Source organism: Staurois parvus, unplaced genomic scaffold (genome assembly GCF_062004578.1).
Source record: "Staurois parvus isolate SC_StPar_1 unplaced genomic scaffold, SC_StPar_1.0 ptg000422l, whole genome shotgun sequence".
NCBI classification, from domain to species: domain Eukaryota; kingdom Metazoa; phylum Chordata; class Amphibia; order Anura; family Ranidae; genus Staurois; species Staurois parvus.
In genome coordinates, this window is record NW_028318218.1 from 6,642,347 (window position 1) to 6,663,105 (window position 20,759).

At 42.8% G+C, this 20,759-nt stretch overlaps 2 protein-coding genes across 2 annotated transcripts in view; both read right to left on the reverse strand.

Moving 5' to 3' along the window:
• Positions 1 to 20,759, reverse strand: part of KBTBD3 (kelch repeat and BTB domain containing 3) — a 41,201-nt gene that overhangs the window by 10,897 nt on the left and 9,545 nt on the right. The window lies entirely within an intron of this gene.
• LOC149454633 (uncharacterized) lies at positions 6,718 to 17,378 on the reverse strand. Its single transcript, XM_089687293.1, has 2 exons — positions 14,502 to 17,378; positions 6,718 to 7,614 (listed from the first exon to the last, which is right to left on the reverse strand). The coding sequence occupies exons 1-2, from the start codon at positions 15,190 to 15,192 to the stop codon at positions 6,959 to 6,961; spliced, it is 1,347 nt and encodes a 448-aa protein (XP_089543419.1). The 5' UTR covers positions 15,193 to 17,378; the 3' UTR covers positions 6,718 to 6,958.

The window sequence follows — 20,759 nt, forward strand, 5'->3', positions numbered from 1 at the left end:
ATCACGACTTGACTACTGTAACTCCCTCCTCGCCGGTTTACCTCACCACAGGCTATTCCCGCTTCAGGCGATCCTGAATACTGCGGCCATACTCATCCACATTACCAACTGCTCCGTATCCACCACCCCCCTCTGCCGATCCCTCCACTGGCTTCCGATTGCCCAACGAATCAAATTCAAAATGCTAACATTGACATACAAAGCTGTCCATAACACTGCCCCAAACTACCTCACCGACCTGATATCCAAATACCACCCAAAACGTACTCTCTGCTCCTCACAAGACCTTCTTCTCTCTAGGTCCCTGGACTGCTCCTCCCATGCCCGCCTCCAGGGCGTCACCCATCCTCTGGAACTCCCTACCCCAATCCATCAGGCTATCACCTACTCTCCTCTCCTTTAGGCGCACCCTGAAAACCCACCTCTTCAGGGAAGCCTACCCCACTCTCAGCTAATTGCCGATCTCCTCCACTCTTCCTACCACTCCATCCCCCACAGCTATTCCTCCTGTACCACTGTTCCCTCCCTCCTAGATTGTAGGCTCCAAGGAGCAGGGCCCTCGAACCCCTCGTGTATCGCATTGTATTGTTATTGTACTGTCTCGTGTATTGTCTCCCATTGTAATGTACAGCGCTGAGCAAACTGTTGGCGCTATATAAATACTGTATAATAATAATAATAATAATACACCCACCAAGGCATTTTTATATTTATATACAAAAACTCTTGGTAAGATATAGCTCATTTGCTTTCACAAAGGCTGGGAACTCTTGTGGAGTACGGAGGTAGGGTGCTGAGATTTATTTTCAAGAAACTATGTACAGTACCTACTGGACCCTCCAGCAGCCTAGATCTGCCTGCAGTGCACAGAGAAGCATAGTTTACTAGGCATTAGGGTTGCACTGATGCCGATATCGAGTACTTGCTATCAAATACCAGTGCAAATGCTCCTGATATTGAAACCAATACCTTTGTGGTGTGATTTGAGCCCATACAAAATGAATGGGCTCAAGGTGCACTGCAAAGAATTGCATGCAATTTGAACAGGAATATGGTACGATTCCGATAGGAATCACATGCAGTTTCCCACACAGCTCCTGAGTGAACCCAGGCTTGTTATAGTGACTCTGAGCATTAGATCACACAGGAGCGATGTGGGGAAACTTCCCTGTATGACAGGTTCCCTCAGCCCCTGATCCCACTCTGTACAGCAGCAGTTGTGGCTTGGGCTCTCCCTAGCCTCCGGCGGTTTCAGCCATTCACTGGACCCCCTGCCCATCCCACCCTGGTCCCGTGTACCAGATTGCCAATTCCCGCTGTCAGACAACAAAAAGCCGCTTTACAGGTCCAAGGATTTGAAATCCCTGCAGTGCTGACAGTACGGACTATTGGGAATCTAATTGGTCAGCATGCTCACATGGACAGCGATGACCAATCAGATAATAAAAGGACTTGTTAAACGTTTGGATGTCCATTTTTAGGTTACATTTTGTGAAAATGAGTAGGGGTATGTACTCCTTACTCATTCACATCAGGTCAGGGCAGGATCTGGGGTCCTCATATTTTTAAAGAGAACTTCCAGATTCTGATGTGCTCATGTGGTCTGGCTACATGCTCAGATTATAGCAGTATTAAGCCAAAAATCAAACATTTATTATATTGCAGCTTACCAATTCCTAGATGTGACAGCTGTACTAGTTTCCTTTTTTAGATTTTCCTTTCTTGTATTTCAGGGATCACTAAATGGTAGACTGTGGTCCACACCCAGACAAAGTGATAGTCCTGTCTGGACCGCGGCCACGATTTAGCAGCTGTATGTGTCCTCTGCAGTCTCTCACCAAGCTGCTGCAGATCAGAAAAGACAGTGGGAGTCTTTTCAAATTAACAAGCGAGTAATCACCTGATTTTTTATTAGTAAGATGGGAAGCTCGCTCCTGCCCACCCTCCATCCAGATCCGCAGCACCTCCTGCCCTCTGGCCTGCTGCAAGCACGACAGCGGCAGCCAGAAGGTAAGCTCAGGAGAGCACAGCCCAGGCTAATAAGTTCCTTTGCCTTGCCAAAAGTAGGACTGTGCAGGGGAGACTTGCACTGAAAGAGGTACTGTGATGTAAAGGGGCACTGCGATGTGAAAGGGAACTGCAGACACGGTGGGACTGATGTAAAGGGAGGCTATGTACACTAATGTAAAGTGTGTGTGGGGATGTGAAAAAGGGGGTTCTGATGTGAAGGGAGGCTATAGACACTAATGTAAAGTGTGTGTGAGGATGTGAAAAAGGGGGTTCTGATGTGAAGGGGGGGGGGCTGAGATGTAAAAAGGGGGCTGTGATGTGTTATTGTGCAAACATGCAATTCAGACCTCTGCCAAAAGAAAATATTAACGACCGGACCTCCATAAGTTTTAATTTAAGATTCCCCTTTTATTTTCATCTTGTCATGCAGCAAGTCTGTTTTTCAAAAGCACAAGCTCTCCAGCAGAATGTATAAGTTTACATGGATAGGACAAACCACTTAACACTAGCAGGGGTTAAAGCCAAGCTCCAGTCAAAATAAATAAAAGTCAGCAGTACAAAAACTGTAGCTGCTGACTTTTAAAGAGACACTCACCTGTCCCTCGATCCAGCAGTGTCCTCACCAGTCGATTTCACTGGTCTCTTTCCTCAGCACTGGCATCTTAAGTGTGGGCACCTGGCTGTGGCAACTTGTGGGTACCCACTGTGTATGTGTGAGTAGCGCTGTGCCTTGTGAATTGTCCCGTAGCCTTTTGGAACCTGTCATGCGTCCCAGAAGACTACAGGGAGGGCAACTTCCACTTCCGATCACCTGTCAAATTTGGGTACACCCTCGCCTCTGCTCTCCCAAAAGGTGCCAACCCTTAACGGGGAGAAGGGGACGAAGCCTTAAAAGTGGAACTACCCCTTTTGGGTAGAGCTCCACCTTAAAATGATCAGCTTTTATTTATTCATTTGGCTTCAGTTTGTTACACTCCCCTCCCTCCAGACTGACAATGCTGCTACCTCCTGTGCTCATTCCTCCAGCGCTATGCATCACTTATACAGGAGGTGTATTACTGGGCAGATAAAAACCAGAGAGGGGAGGGGAAGAAAAAGAAAACAAATGCAGCCACCCCAAACTGTATATTATACATGTTTTACAATACACATTTGTTTTTTGGCTTAATACCACTTTAAAAAAGGGACTGGCAGATTTTTAGGGTAATCTCACATTTTCTTTTTGTATGAGGATCTCTCTTAAAACCCATACCAGAATCAGAGAGTCCGGTATGCATGTAGGATGTGCTATAGCAAAAGTAACAAAAACATTTTAGATATATATAGGTCTATATCTCTCTCTCTCTCACACACACACTTTTTGGAGGACATTTGGAGTGGTCCATGTCCCTTTTTTTTTTTTTTTTTTAAATAAAAGGGAAGTAGTCCTCTCATTTAAATCATTATCATTCTAAAGTGAAAAATTTGCAAAAGTACACCGTGCCTTCAAATATTCCAAATTATTTGAAAGTGCAATTATATGAATAGATAAAAACCAAACAGCAGGTCCCAGAGCGTGATGACATCAGCTGCAGTCCTAGCCCGATGAGTTTATTCATAGGCAGATCCCCTTGAGAACAGGTGCCAATGACGAAACACAGAGGGGCAGGCTCCGCTGATGCACTGCTCTGTTTATATATGTATAATGTAAATACCTTTTTAATGAGCAAAAAACAAACATTGTTTGCAGTTTTACACTATGCTTTTTGTGATCCATCCCTTATCAGTCTGTGGCACATTCCCTGCTGGAGCAGTCCATGGTTTCCATACACTTTGTATATTACAAGGTGCATGAGGCTTGTTGAATAAGCACCATTAGACCTCCTAGAGCCTAGGGTCAAAATCTGTGGTAAGCGGCTGATAGTTGTATGGTGTAGGAGTCACAAACCCCTGAAGCTAACTCTTTGACGGTTTCTGCACATTACAGTGGGTGTTTGCATGGCAGTGAATTTACCAGATTGAAGATAATGATATAAAACTTTATTTGGATTAATAAATGTGGTTTTTATCTGAAGTATTTTGGCTTTTATCTATTCATATATTTTCACTTTCATATAATCTAGAATATTTAAAAAAGGCACAGGAGCACTTTAGAATGGAATTAAAAGGGGCAACGTAACAACATATACTGTATGTCATTTATGAATAGGTGGTGTTGAGTGCAGCTGCAATCTGGTTTCATTTTTTTGTTTGTTTCTTATGTTGCACAAGACACTAAACGCAGTTACTTTGGAGGTTGTTTTCCTAAAAACAGACCTCTCCATTTTATTTATTAGTTATAGCACTAATGCAGGCCATAGATAGGTCGAACATTGGCCGATTTGTGGGAAAAAAAAAAAAAAGTCAAAGTAGACATTTAAAGAATGTGCCAAAATGTACATTAAAAATACCAGTGGCAAGTGCTTATTATTTTCAGGTAATGGTCTTTTTAACTTTGGTTTCACTGTTTAGCCAGTTGCTTGATGGGCACTTATACCCCCTTCCTTACCAGGCCAATTTTCAGCGCTGTCACACTTCGAATGACAATTATGCAATCATGCAACATTATACCCATATGAAATTGATATAATTTTTTTCTCACAAATAGAGCTTTCCTTTGATGGTATTTACATGTCGCTGGGTGTTTTACTTTTTGCGCTATAAACAAAAAATAAATAAATAAAGATTGTTTCGATTATAAAACTTTGAAAACAGGTAATTTTTCTCCTTCACTGATGTGCATTGATGAGGCTGCACTGATGGGTGGCACTGCTAGGCACCAATCAGTGCCCTGATGATCGGTGCCGATCCCTGCTCTGACAACTGCCAGTTCTCGGCAGTACTTTCCTCATGCTCTGACAGCGTGAGGAAAGTGCAGTAGAGAACCAGCAATTGCATTTCCTGGTGATCAGCGTGTCATTGGACACAGCTGATCACATGGTATAAGGCTGCTGTGATTGGACTTTTATCACATCACGTGATCAGCTGTGTCTGTAGGACACAGCTATCACGGAGATCGCCGGGGGTGCGCAGGAGAGCACGTTCTGGGAGGAGGTCATATGACGGCCTCCCAGAACTGGCCAGCAGCAGTGCAGTTTTCATTCGGCTATCTGCGGTTGGACTCAGGTGATCTGTAATCCCACAACTATTTCAGGAGATCACATGCAGCCCCTCCCCCATCTGCATAGATCTCAGAGGAAAAAACGTATCTCCTGAGAAGAAATGTTTTCTGCTTCATAAACAGAAGATTTTTCCCAGAGAACTGAAATGAGATAAATCATCTCTGCTTAATAAATGTACACCATATTCCCAAGAGCAATGCCCACATCCCCATGCTATTTTATTCTATTGCCTGACTTAACAGATACAGCTCCCACTGATTTCAGGGCATCCAAGTTTGCTGAAACCAGGGCAATTCAGTTGATCCCTAGTAGTCAGAAACTATTGTCCCCGATGGATGATTTCCCCTTTATTCCCCATTCGGGTGACCACATAAATTTGGGATTTCCGTTCACCTTCGGTGATCACGATCACTAGTACAAATGGGGTAAAGCTTCCTAATAGCGACACCAACAGCAATGAAAACTTGACAAGCATTCCAATTCCCCATTTTATCTAAAACTTAAAAAAAAAAAAAAAATGAAATAAGTCATAATAGTGGACCATGCCTACCTTCATATGAAAATTCTTTGTACATTCAATGGACTAGATGAAGGTGTTTCAGAAGTGCTGTAAATTGTTTAACATTCAAATTTGAAATGAATAGAATTTCCCAAATGAAAACCACATACTCTTAGAAAATTTGAGAAAAAAAAAGTTTTTATCCTGCATCTTCCAAATGCTCTTTTCTCAGTGGTTGAAAACCCAATGTTGATTGGACTCCACTAACAAGAACGTTAAACAAAAAATCTATAGTGTATAGCAAGCAAGTTTGCAAGTGGGGGTTAAAGCTGAAAGTTTATTAATCAATGTATCTAAATTTGCTTGGCTCTGCCATTGCTCACAAAATGCAAAGACAAAAAAAAAACAAAAAAAAAAAAACACACAAAACAATGTTCTTATACATAGAAACCGTTCCTTCAGGATTAGAGAGTGTACACACAAAATATTGAGATTAGAGTGCTTTCACATTGAAAAAAAAATAAAAAAATAAATTTATATGGAAACCTACTGCTGAGCATCTAAATAGGACTTGTTCCTAATCAAAACGATAAGCACCTCAACAGGGAGCAGTGCCCATAGTGTGTAATAAACCATATACACAGTCAATGGAGGGCTGCTGCAGTTGTGCTGAATATAGCCCAAGGCAGGTAAGACTTCATGGCCTCTAAATCCTTGGCCCAAACAATATTGCTGATGCCTCTTTTAACAAACAAAATATATAAATAAATTATATATATATATTTTATCTCTTAATACTGTTAATCTACAATATATTAGAAAATAAAATTGCCTTTTGAGGCTGTGTCCGGTGGCTATATTGGCCTATTATAAGGATCTGCACTAAGGAGTCTAAAACTGTACCTAGTGGCATTTCAGTCCTGAGTTTAACACTTCTAAATTCAAAGAAACATAACCTGCCAACAAAAATGGTTCTACATGGTGGATGCAATTGCCATTACCCATTGACACAAAAGTTAACAAAAAAAATACACCAACAACACACAAAAAAAACAAATACACAGCATCCAATAGTCATGCAGCACAGACCAATGTGTCTCTGTAGAGAACTCATTTATTTTTTTTTTTTTATTGCTAATTTTTTTTTTAGGATTTCATTTCTAACACTGTTATGTACTTTTTTTTTTCAACTATTGTACAAGATAATCAAACGAATAAGAAAATCGTATACTTTAAACGTAGTGCAGAAACTGCCGAGTTTTATTCCTATACAAGATTTATAAAGGTCTCCTTGTCAGCAAAGGCCAGACTAGCGAGCAGTGGGAGCTGCAGGAAATTCACCTGTCGGATTGGCCATTTGGTTTCCCCTTGACCTTCGTTTCTGTAGAAGGTCATGTATCAGGACTCGCTCAGTTTGTTGCTGATCTGCCAGCTGCTGGATGCTTTCAGCGAGCCTGTCAATGTTGTTGTTCATCTGAAGCAATATGCGATTCCTTTGGGTTTCTACTTGCAGCATTTTCTTAGCAGTGTCATAATTTATACTGATGTGATGGGTCAAATGGCAGAAATCAACATGGAGGACATTCAGTTCATGTATCATGCTTTTGCGGAACAAGTGCTGATTGGCCTTCAGGATATTGAGATATTTAGTAGGAGTCAAAGCTCGAGAGAGTGTACAATGAATGTTTTTACTTGGTGAATGCAGAGATCTTTTTTTGTGGAGGCTGTGCAAATTTGGTTTGCTGGAAACTTTAGCCTGCAGAAACTGAGAATCTGCAGACATGTTCCAGGGCCCTGATGGGTTTGACGCTTCAGTGTGTGTTGGGGTGTCATCTGTGAGAACAGGCAACTGCTCCTCTACTGGCAATTCTTCCGTTTCAGAATCCAAGGAAATTGGGAGTTCAGTATCAGACAATAAAATTTCTTTTTGATCTTGGTCTTGAGGCTGTGAAAACCATGAAGGCCCTAAAGTAAAAAGTAAAAATAGACATTATATATTTTTTTTTCCAAGCTAGAGATTTGTGTAGTTTAAGGCCAATTCCACCAAAAACTGACAGTTGTCAGAATCAGCCAGATTGTTGTACTTTAAGAACTCAACAAAACTCTAGTCTATAAAACATGAGTAGCAGTGCTGGGAAATAGTCTGGCATAAGAGATGAAAATGCAAAGTTCTCCTTTTTCATCCCCAGCAGCAGTACTGGGAAATCCTTTGGTGCACAAGGTGAAGATGCCAAGATTCTCCCCTTGCTCCCTGGGCAGCAGTGTTAGGACAAGGTCCATCTGCACACATGGAGAAGATGCCAGGATTCCCCTTCCACCCCACACAGTGCTAGGAAAGGTCTTTCGGCATACAAAGGGGACGATGCCAAGATTCTCCCTTCCTCCCCACACAGCAGTACTAGGACAAGGTTCTCCAGCACACAAGGGGGAAGATGCCCTGTGCAGCAGTACTGAGACAAGATCTTCTGGCACACAAGGAGAAGATGTCAACATTTTCCCCTTCCTCCCTGGGCAGCAGTGCTGGGACAAGGTCCTCCAGCACACATGGGGAAGATGCCAAGATTCCCTCTTCCTCCTTGCAGGAGTGCTAGGAATGGAACTCTGGCACACAAGGTGAAGATGCCAAAGTGTCCACCGTGCAGAAGTGCTAGGACAAGGTCCTTTGTTACACAAGGTGAAGATGCCAAGCGCACCCCTCTTCCAAGCAGAGGCAAATGGCGCATTATTGCATACAGTGGCCTAATGGCACAGTGGACAGATTTGATGGACACTGTCCAGTTACCACCTTTTGGTCCATAGGGTGGGGGAGAAATGCAACAACGTTAAACCAGTGTAATTTACTCATTTTGAGCATGGGGAAACAGGGATTCATTACCATTATTGTAAATTGCAAATTTTCTTTGGATACCATGGTGACCTATAACTCTCAAACTAGAGCTACTCTCTAGTATAAACAGAAGACAGAATCTAGGACAATGAAGATGCAGGAGAGGCTCCTGTCCCACATTTGCCCTTCCCCCAGCACAGAGCCTTTACAAAGCTTTCCTGCCTTTGTTTCAGGCAGCCCTGGTAGACTGCGGTCCTCCATATCTCTAGCAAACCAACAACCATGCAAAAAAGCACTGGGGTTTATTTACTAAAGCTGGAGTGTGCAAAATCTGTCTCACTTCTGCATAGAAACCAACCAGTTTCCAGGTTTTATTGCCAAAGCTTAATTGAACAAGCTGAGGTTAGAAGCGGATTGCTTTATATGCAGAAGTGACCCTAGGTTCACACCTAAGCATTTTCTGCTGCACTTTGCAGAAACGCAGTACAGTCCATTTAACATGATTTTCTATGGGTCATGTTCACACCTGTGCGTTTTTACCCGATTTTGGAAAGGGTCAGGGACTTTATTGAAAGCAAAACGTTGCGTTTTTGGTTCTATAGATGTTTTGCATTTAAAATCTGCCTAGCAACAAAAAGACAAAAAAGAAAAAAAAAACACATCAAAAAAACAAAACGCAATGCAGAAATACCTCAGACACAGCCTGCTTAGGGGTGAGCCTAATTTTGCACTCTCCAGCTTTAGTAAATAAAGCCCCTTGTGTGCAGTCTACGGTTCTCCCTATTGGCAAGTGTAGGAGAATTGTTTTGAAGTATGGCTCAAGATGGCTACCAAGCATCAGTACAAATCACTCGCTCACACTGCCACTCTGGATGGCCCAGCCATACGCAAAGAGAAATGTTTTGGTTTTAGTAATCTAATAAAACAAATGAAGAAAAAAAAAATAATAATAATTATGTTTAGTTACGTTAGTATCTCCCTTGTATCCAGTCTATGCTGTGTGTCGAAGGCACTGCTAGGATCTTTAGCATCTAAAACTCCAGTTTCTACAGAGGCACACAAGTAACAGAGGTTGGAGGTGGTAATTGTAGTGAGGACCTGGAGAAGTTGGGGGACACAGCCGAGATGATGCAGGCAACCCACATCCCCAAAAGTTTCACATGCGGAAGATTCTAGCAGCACTTCTAGTTCTGAAAAAGAACAGAGGTTGTACACATTATAAATGTATTTTCTAAAGCTGTATTGGAATTTAGTTTTTTTTCTTATCTAATAGGAATGATGGATATAAATTTAAACATACCTATGGCAAGCCTCAGCTGGAAAGCTGCAAGAACTGTCAACCAAGCCCAAATATCATTTAAAGATAGAAGAGAAAAGTAAGTGGACCCTTGTCAGAAAATGTTAGTTGCCTAGCTGTCAAGCACATCTAATGGTTTCAGGACTTCCCAAGTCACTAAGCTAGGTTACTTTTTTGCCCAGCCCAGGTATCCCTTTAATTGGGCTATTACACCCTGGTGGGCAGGAAGGTCTGCTTGATCACGTGATTGGCTGTCACAGTGGTCACATGTCAGGAGCTGGTCCCACCAGCTCCTGATCATTACTAGAGACCAAGAGCTGTCCGATAAGTCGGTCTCTGTTTACCCAGGCAGCAAGAGATTAAGAGCTCAGACTTAATTGGCTGCATATATAGTATGCTTCAGGTCAAAAAAACAGAAAGTACTTAAAGTTATTAAAAAAACAAACAAACAAAAAAAAGCACAAAAAAAAAAACCCACCTTTGGGTGTGCGGTGCGATTAGAGTCACACAGAATGTATGGCTCCAATCATACCACACACAAATCCCATGTGATTTGCAAAGGAATGCGGTGTGGTTTGTGCGAATCACATGCAATATACCGTACCGCATATATGTGAACCCAGGATTACACACCCAATGGACACGTGTGGCACCGGAGAATACCTCAGCTGCTTATGATTGTCAATACGCAGTGACAGCTTCCTGGCAGGATAGCTCAGGTGGGTTCTCTCTAGGATCCAAACATAAAATAATGAATGCGAAAGCACCATCACCTCACACTTAAATAAAAATTACCAAAAAAAAAAAAAACACATTTCATAGCATACATATTGTATAAAGTCGATAAACATAGTGCATAATCAAAGTACAATATCACTCAGAAAAGTGTCCAGTGCTTACAAAAATCAATAAAGACTTTTTTTTTTGTTTTGTCCGTATAGGATTGTCATTCTGTCCGCCATTTAGTGATGTCTGTACTAGATCATTCACCGGAACTACATGGTACACTTTATTTAAAATACTTGCCACCCAAGGAAATTCCTGTATGTCGTTGAGTTGCAGCTGCAGGCATCATCCCAGTAGCTTTTTTTGGCAAGAGATTCTTTTTTTAAAAAAAAACTCAAACAAAACAAAACAATCCTAGCAGCTAATCAGCCACTGTACTGTTTTTACAAGCGGTGGTCAGGGGTTCTTCCCCTCCTGCCGCCTTCCCACTGGGAAACCCAGTAATCATGGAGAACTGAAAGATCCCCGATCTATATGTACTGAAAGCAATGAGTATTTCATCACTTCTGGTTTCGGCTTTGTGTTTACTGGTCGGGTGCCAGTCAGTAAAGCAGCTGATTAGACCCCAGATCTCTCAATAAATAGTACATACCCTTGCCTATTGCTGTCACACAGGGATGTTTACTGTACATTCCTTCTGACAATATTAAACAATAAAAGCGATTAACGAGGAAAAAATAAAAAAATAAAAAAAAATAAAATATAAAAAATTTAAAAAAGCGCTCGCTTCCCCCCAGAGATGCATGCATACAGGTTGCCACACAGACTAACTGTGCTTGCACCACACATATGAGGTATCGCTGCAAACTGTATAGCGAGAGTAATAATCCTAGCACCGGACCCCCTATGCAACTCTAAACTGGTAACCTGTAAAGGCTTTTAAAGTATCGCCTATGGAGATTTTTGGGTACAGTAGTACACATAGGCAATTTTAAAGTGTGACGTTAGGCATCTATTTGGCGTAACATCTTTTATATTTTACCAAAAAAGTGAGTACTGCATTTCAAATACCGCTGCAAAAACATATATCCACCATTTTATTCTCTAGGGCATCTGCTTAAAAATATATAGTGTTTGGCGGTTCCAAAGTAGATTTCTAGCAAGGAAAAAAAAAAAAAGGAAAAAAAAAAAGATTTTTACATATACAGTGTCCGAACTGGCCCAGTAAGCAAGAGGTTAACAGAAGAAAGTTAGTCATCATTTGGGACTTTTTTTTGTATATTTTGTTGATTTTTGAAAGCACAAGACTCTTTTCTGTGTGATATTGCACCTGAGTTTGCACTAGACTGCACATATGCACTTTATGTTTTATAAATTTATACAATTATGTATGCTATGAAATGATTTTTTTTGGCAACTTATTCATTAATTGTGAGGTGACAGCTTTGTCGCATTCATTTTTTAGTTTTGGGCGTTCACATCAGAGATAGCAGCTGCACTGAATATTTGCTCAAATTTTTTTTGGTTCAGTGGGGCAGTGCAGATTTTTCTTTAACCCTAGGTTCACACTTATGTGGATTTCAGTGCATTTTCCAGTTTGTAGAAATGCTCTACAGTTCATTTATCATGACTTCCTATGGATCTAGTTCACGTCTGTGTATTTTGAGCCAGTGCAGATTTTTGAAAGGGCCAGGGACTTTTCCCCACAGCAGATTGGGTTTTGCTTGTAATAGACTTCAATGGAACCAAAAGTATTGCATTTTTGATGCATTTATGCAGTTTGCATGTTGCATTTTTTGTGACTGCAGCTGGTTAAAGAGTGGGCAGCCGCTGCATCCTTAACCGATGAGCCATCAGCTGTCAGCGGGGAACCCTGCTGACTCCTCAGTTGTTAAAAGCGAGTTCCAGCTGAAAAAAATAAATCAATAAATGTCTGCAGCTACAAAAACTGTAGCTGCGGACCTTTAAAATACAGACACTTAGGGGTTTATTTACTAAAACTGGAGAGTCCAAAATCAGACTCCCTTCTGCATAGAAACCAATCAGCTTCTAATCTCAGCTTGTTCAATGAAGCTTTGGCAATGAAACCTGGAAGCAGATTGGTTTCTATGCAGAAGGGAGTCTGATTTTGGACTTTCCAGCTTTAGTAAATAAACCCCTTACTGTCCCTCGGTCCAGCGGTGTCCTCACCACCGCTGGTTTCACCGGTCGTCTTCTCTCCCTGGCCTGGGATCTTCAATGTGGACACCTGGCTGTGACAGCTTGTGGCTTCACAGCCGGGTGCCCACTGCGCATGCACGAGAAACGCTGCATTTTGTGAATGGCCCTGTAGTCTTCTGGGACCGGTCACGTGTCCCAGAAGACTACAGGGAGGGGGGATGGGGAGGACAACTTACGCTTTCAATTGCCTTAGGCAATCGTGGCAGACATGGGAGAGGGTACTTGTCAAATAAATTCGGGTACCCACTCCACAAAAGCTGCCAATCCTTAATGGGGAGCGGGGGACAAAGGCTTAAATCAGAACTTCCCCTTTTGGGTGGAGCTCCGTTTTAAAAGGACACAGTGACTACCTGCTCCTTAACAACCAGCTAAAATCACACACACACAAAAAAAAAAAAAAAAAAAAAAAAAAAGGGGAGCCAAAATGCACCTTGAAATTGCATCAAACGCAATCTGCATAGATGTGAACCTAGCCTAATAGGATCCAAAAATGCCTGAGCTCATCCCTAGTGTGAACCTTGCCAAAGGCTTCAGAAAAGCTGCTGGAATCTGTCAGAAAGCGTTGGATTCACACATGTATGGTGCAAATTGAAGCTCTGTTTTAACAGCTACTGTAATTGGTAAAGTAATTGTTCAGAGTCTCCAGTCAGGATTTTATCCTGTTCCATAGAAGTCAATGGGCCTGAATTTGCACCCGAGCCGCAACGCACTGCTCAGAAAGCTGATAGGACTCTTCAATGTGCACGGAATCCACACTCCAGACATATGTGAACAGACACAATATAAAGCAATGTTTTTTCACATGTCATTCGAATTGGATGCAGTTCAGAACATATACAATTCGCATACATGTGAACCAGCTCCCAACCTGCAGCCAGTTTGTACAATGCCCAAGGCCCCTAGTGCCCAATATTAACGTGCGTTGGGTGTTTTTTAGCGCCATAAACTCCTCTCCTGAATGCACTGGCTCTGGGTTTCTATTGTGCATGGAGACATGGGGTTGATTTACTAAAGGCAAATAGATTGTTCAATTGCACACATTATCCCCAGAGCTTAGTATATGATGGGGAAGCTCTACTAATAGCCATCATCCAATCATGTGCAAGCAAACATGCTTTTTTTTTTTTTAAATTTTCCTTTCACCTGATTGGGTATTCTTTGCAAAGTGAAGATTTAACACATTACATTTACTAAAGAAAAAAGGAGTCTATTTTACCTTTAGTAAATCAACCCGTCGGGGGAATTTGAAGGCGGAAAACACTCTTGAAAGTGAAATTTTTTGACGCCCAGTGTGCATGAGGCCTTAGCAGACGATTTCTACGTATTTTATTGCAAAGCCTGTTCCCTGATCACACCCAGACAAAATAGAAAAAGGAAGGGATACAATAGGTTCCAACATCCCTAAAGAATACAGGGGGGGGGGGGGGGGAGAATCCTCTTTTGGATGAGAATTTAATGGCACATTTCTCTTATATAATAAACAGTTCAGTGAAATTTTTTTTTTAAAAACAATATGCAATTTTATTTTTACAATCTAAAAAAGCAAACATAAAGCTACAATACGTATTGCAATATGTATTGTAGCTTTTTGTTTGTTTTTTTAAATTGTAAAAATAAAATAAAATTGCATATTGTTTTAAAAAAAAAATGTTCATTGAACTGTTCAAATTTATTCCATAAAAGAGAAATGTGCCATTAAAGTCCCATCCAAAAGAGGAATCCCCCCTTACACCCAGAACATCATATTTTAGCACAATACAAGTGTACACTCAGAGCACTTACCGGCCTCCTCTTCCAGGTACGGATCTTGAGGTTGATCGGAATCGAAGAACTCTATGCCATCAATGACTTCGGCTGGTAAGACCTTCTTGAGCTCCTCCTCATACTTGGTGTAGTAGACGTGTCTTGGAGGGGATCCTTCGCTCCCATTGCTTTTTTCTCGGTTCAGCTTGTTCCTCACTTGCCGCTTCATGTCGTTGAACCTCTTTTTGCAGTGATGGACGGTGCGCTGTCTGTGTCCCACTCCATTGACAGCCTCGCAGATCTCCTGCCACATCTGGCTTTTCCTGTAGAAGGAGATCTTGGACTTCTGCTTGCCCAGTAGCTGCTCATATAGCGGCAGCAGTTTGGAGACGAGGACCATGTTTTCCACTTGGGAAAATCGAATGTTCCTTGGACGCATGGTCTGGTGTGGCTCATCCTCCTCAGTTTTTAGGTCCTGTACGTTCTTCCACAGTCCATGGGAACTCTGTTGGGATCGGAGGAGTCTTTCCTCTTTCCATCCATGCCGGGTCTTCCCCCGGCCTACTCCCCTCCTAGCCTGCAAAGTACACCTTAGAGCCTGGGAGTACGGCGGTGCTCCACTATTAATTGGAACATCTTCCATGCCTTTATGTTCCGCCATTGCTGCCAGAGTGGAATTCAGGGATCTCCTGCAGCTTCCAGCTCCTCGTCTCCTTCTGCGACCTCTCATTATTATTATTATTTTTTTTCCCCACTTAGAGTGGTTGATGATATTTAAAAAGACCTCTGTGCTTGGACACAGGTGTGCTCACCACCCTGACTATTGTTCTCACCTGTGCAGAACACAAGAAGCAAGAGACAGACAAACAGGCAGGCAGTCTTCACCCAGGGCTAATCATTCACAAGTAATGGCTACTTCACCAATTACATGCCGGAGCTGTCGGTCTCCTATTACTTTTGCAGGGAGCTTCAACCTGCCGCTTATCGCCAGAAACCCCTGCTAGGTTTCCCGCATGTAACAGCCCCATCTGCACGTATAAATGGGGCCTAGGTTACATTTGTGGTTGGGGGATGGTAAAAACAGGTGCTTTAACTGCCTTTTTACCACTCCCCCAAGCTGCAAAGATAGCCGTATATACATGCTACAACCACAATGCAAATCAAAAATGACCTTCCCCCGCTGTCACATTCGGTGAGCAGTACTGCAAGCTTTATTCAACTGGGCTACAACCAGGCAGGCTTTTAGGCAACGTAACACCTCCTCATGGTCTATTATTATTATTATACAGGATTTATGTAGTGCCAACAGTTTGCTCAGCACTTTACAATATAACGGGAGACAATACAGCAACAATACAGTTCAATACAAGAGGGTTAGGAGGGCCCCGATCCTTGGAGCTTACAATCTAGGAGGGAGGGGCTAGTGGTGAAAAAGGTAGTAACTGTGGGGGATGGACTGGTAGGAGGAATAGAAGATTCCATTTATTAGCTGAAGGCAGGATAGGCTTCCCTGAAGAGAGAGGTTTTCAGAGATCACCTAAAAGTGAGCAGAGTAGGCGACAGTCTGATACATTGGGGTAGAGAGTTCCAGAGGATGGGGGAAGCTCTGGAGAAGTCCTGGAGACGAGCATGGGAGGAGGAGACCAGGGAGCTAGAGAGTAGGAGGTCTTGTGAGGAGCGGAGAGTACAGTTTGAGTGATATTTAGAAAAGCGATCCACAGCAAATCATTCTTCAGAGGGCTAACGCAAGTGAAAACAAGCTCTATTATTGCTTTTCTGAGGGTGGTGAATCATCAGCTTGCAGGCGTTCTAGATGCTGCCTTCTAGATGAATACGATTACTGTGCCACCACTGTAAGCTCAGCACTTGGCTTGCGGTTGCGGCGCAGTCCCATTGATTTCAATGGGCAAATTTGACAGATAATGCCGCCTGTCAAACTCAAAAAGCCACAGTAAATTTGCAGCAGCTGCAAAGCAAAGCATAGCAGCTGTTGCATGTGTACAGCTCCCTCTGGCTGTATGTTGTCTTTAAGGTGGGAGACGGGGTGGTAAAACTGTGGCTAAACCACATGTTTTACCACCCCCCATTCTGCCCATGTAAGGCCTGGTTCACACCTAAACGTTTTTCGGTGCAGTTTCAATTTTGCAGAAAAACACTACAGTCCATTTAATAAGGTTTCCTATGGGTCACGTTTACATCTCTGCCTTTTCCACCAGTGCATTTTTTGGAAAGGGTCAAGGACTTTTTTCCGGCAGCAGGTTGCATTTTTGGTTCCATAGACTTCAAGAGAAATGCAGAAGAACACAGTGCTTGCGGTTTTTATGTGTTTCTGCTGCATTTTTGCTGGTTTCTCCCACATGACAACAGACACCTCCCAAAAACGCATTGGGAAAATGCTTCCAATGCAACCGGTGTGAACCAGAGCTAAACGAGGCCAAACAGTGGAGCTGCTGGTTAAAAAAAAGGAGCTTGAGCTCGTTGAGTTTAATGCAGGCCATACATGGTTCAAATTCTGAACGATTTTTCGTCCGAAAATCAGAAACGTTGTTTGCTCGGTAATCCAATGGTGCCATCATTGATTTCAAAAATCGACCGACCAAGTCATAAAGTTCACCCCATATAACATGCAAAACTTCTGTTCCTTCCAGGTCACGGCTCATATTCTTTTCGGAAAAACGATCGTACGATTTGACCATCATTGTGTCGAAAATCGGTTGTTTTTTACAAATTTTCCAACATGCCCGATCACCGAATAGGGGAGGAACCACGAAAATCAGCCGGTGCCATTGACCCACTAACAGAGCGAAAAACGCTCTTAGGTCTTAGGTCTGGATTCTTAGGTCCAATTTTCGGACGCAAAATCGGTTGATTTTCCACCCATGTATGGCCAGCCTTAGTCCTTTCCCTCCCGACCAGGGGCGGACTAATAACTCATGGGGCCCCCAGGCAATAGGGGATCACGGGGCCCCTGTGTCCTCGCCCAGACTCAAAGCACACCCAAAAAAGCCTATGAAAGGTACCAGGGGCATCTCATGGGGCTCCCTACTGACCCCGGGCCCTCGGGCAGTGCTCCTGACCACCCAACTGAAAGGTTAACACTGCCTTCACATGCATTCGCTTTTGGTGCGTTCTTTAGTTGAAAAAAAGCAAAAGAAAACTGCATCCCTTTAAATCCTAAGGCACTCTTAACACTGATCTCTTCCGCTTCAGTTGCGGTGAAAAAATCCTGCTTGCTGTATTTTTAGAGTATGTTTCATCTGGTACAAAAACTGCACCAAAAATGTACCTCCCTATTGAATTGAATATAAACTGCATCAAAAACGCAGCGCGCCTGTGGGAAGTGCTTTGTCCAGTGGGGGAAAACGCAATGCAAACAAATCAAAAACGCATTTTTTCAACGGGACAGTGTGAAAGTAGCCTTGATGCTGCCACTTGGGGTCACACAGATGCTGTAGCTGCAGCAACATTTATACTCCTTATAGTACTTCAAATGAATGGGGCTATACCACAACCACTAGACAAATGCTTGGCTCAGGATTGAAGTGCAGTATTTACACAGAAAATCCCCATTCCGCTGTTAGAGAAAAAAAAGACGGGCATCTAGGAGGCAGCAGACACTGCTCTACTGCCTTTTGAAAAGCAATCCACTGTGGATCAGTTTTCAGAGGGGTGGTAGTAACAGGTTTGAACGAGCCCTAATATCTTCCTGTTGGCTGTAGCCAAATATACGGCGGCATCAGGGGCGGACTGACCATTTGGAAACTCGGGCACTGCCCGAGGGCCCGGGGTCAGTAGGGGGCCCCCTGAGATGCCCCTGGTACCTTTTTCATAGGCTTTTTTGAGTTTGGGCAAAGACACAGGGGCCCCATAATCCCCTATTGCTCGGGGGCCCCATGAGTTGTCAGTCCGCCCCTGGGCGGCATGATGGAGGTGCTGCCACATATGTGCGTCATTGTTTTGCACTGATCGCACAATCACAGCACTGTGACTGGTCACAGAGCTCCTGATCAGATGATCACCACGACATCCAATCAAAGTGATCACATGATTGGAAACCCATGAAACGCTTCTCCTGGGCTCAGATGGTAAGATTTCTTTTAATGGCTGGCGGGAAAGGGTTCAAGTTTAAAGCCAAAATGAGTTTCTTTTTATTTTTGGACAGGAAATGACAGGAAATCTCTTCACAGGGACAACAAATCAAACTAAAGAAAAACCGACAGGTGTATGAACCAATCCAGACTCAACAAAGGAAAAAAAGTTTTGGCTTTAATTATTTGAAGTACTTATATAGCGCTGTCAATTTACGCAGTGCTTTACATATATATTGTACATTCACATCAGTCCCTAACCCTCAAGGGGTGTACAATCTAAGGTCCCTAACTTACATTCATATATACTAGGGCCAATTTAGACAGGAGCCAATTAACCTACCAGCATGTCTTTGGAGTGTGGGAGGAAACCGGAGGACACCCACGCAGGCACAGGGAGAACATGCAAACTCCAGGCAGGTGGTGCCGTGGTTGAGATTTGAACCAATGACCCTAGAGCTGCCAGGTGGAAGTGCTAACCATTTAGCCACTGTGCTGCCCTTATATCTAAGGTATCAAGGGGGTTTATTTACTAAAGCTGGAGAGTCCAAAATCAGACTCCCTTCTGCATAGAAACCAATCAGCTTCTAACCTCAGCTTGTTCAATGAAGCTTTGGCAATGAAACCTGGAAGCTGATTGGTTTCTATGCAGAAGGGAGTCTGATTTTGGACTCTCCAGCTTTAGTAAATAAACCCCAAGGTGTCAAAAGTCACTAGGTTGCAATCAATGACATCTCTCTTTTAAAAGACCAGTTCCCTGGCTGTCATACTCATCCAACAGCTTCAGAATCTTGAGTTTCTTGATCTGCAGCCTTTTTTCTGTGTGTGTGCAAAAAGCCAAAAACAGCCAGAAGTAGGTGACCATTGGCATCAGTTTGTCTTTAGATATAAAAACTAAGTGACTGACCTAGAACTGTGTATTTACAACAATGTGGGGTTTTTTTTAACAAAAAAAATACTTTTTTCTACATTCTTTGTTACATCTCAGTGCTGTTGATCCCCTGCAGCCTCTTTGCAGCCACTTCCCGTCTACATGTACTCCATCAATAGCTGCATGGCAGGCTGGGACTCAAAATAGTGGCAACCCTTGCCTGTTTAATGTGTGTTGAAATGGCCATTTGTAGTCTCCATCAGGATCTGATATGCCAGGTTGACAACGAAGGAGCACAGTGTCAGAGTGTTGTCACCTTATAACAGGAAGTGCCTGAAGAAAGACCTACCTGGCAGGACCATCTGGTATTTTTTTAATGCAAATATAAAACTATAAAAATTATTTTGAAATGATACTTATGCAGGCCATAGAGGGGTCGTTTATCGGGTGAATATTCGTCCGCACGAAAAATCGGCCAATATTCACGCCGTTAGTGGGGCAATGCCGTTGGCCGTTTTTCGTGGATCTTCTCGTTTATTTTTATCGGTCATGCTGGAAAATTCATGAAAAACGGCTGTTTTTTGTAGACATTGGTGGCAGCATCAGCAACAGCAATGACTGATTTTTCATTTATCGGCCGACAATTCAGCCGATAAATGGCCCGTCTATGGCCAGCCTAACTTACAAGTCTCTGTGAGATTTTAGTGACTGGGTGTATATACTTTAACTTCCAGTAAAAGAAGGCTGAAACTCACTTTGATGTTGCGGACAACAGCTCCAGTTTTGATCCAAGGGCATCATTTCAACATCAGCCCTGTAAGGCTTCTTTCACATTTGTGGTAAGCTTACCACTCTCTAAAAAGTGATCCACACTGATTCGCTTTTCAGAGGGTAGTATAGCAGCAGCTGCCAGTCTTCAGAAGGTGCTATTATTATTATACAGTATTTATATAGCGCCAAAGGGTATGCTCAGCGCTGTACAGTAGCAATGGGGACAGAACATGAGACAATACAGTAACAATACAATACACGAGGGGTTCGAGGGCCCTGCTCTTTCGAGCTTACAATCTAGGAGCTATTGCCATCTCCTGAATGCATTTTTTTCCTCTTTTATTTTTTAATTGTAGGACTGGACTCAATAGACGAGGCGGTACTGCCTGTCAGAAGTCTGTAGCCCAAGTTAAAAACGCCATGGCCGTGAAGACGTCTGAATGTATTCTTACAGTGGGCGGGGCGGCCTGAGATTTTAGGGACAGTTCACACTACATGCGTTTCAATGTGCTTTTTTTTCTGCATCCAAAACGCACAGAAAGTAGGTTGTATGGTTTTCAATGTCAT

Excerpts from the sequence above, each read along its gene's own strand:
- LOC149454633 (XM_089687293.1), bottom strand. The coding sequence starts at position 15,192 with ATGAGAGGTCGCAGAAGGAGACGAGGAGCTGGAAGCTGCAGGAGATCC. Across the intron at positions 7,615-14,501 it reads GTACCTGGAAGAGGAGGCCG|GGCCTTCATGGTTTTCACAG; the intron begins GTAAGTGCTCTG and ends TTTTTACTTTAG.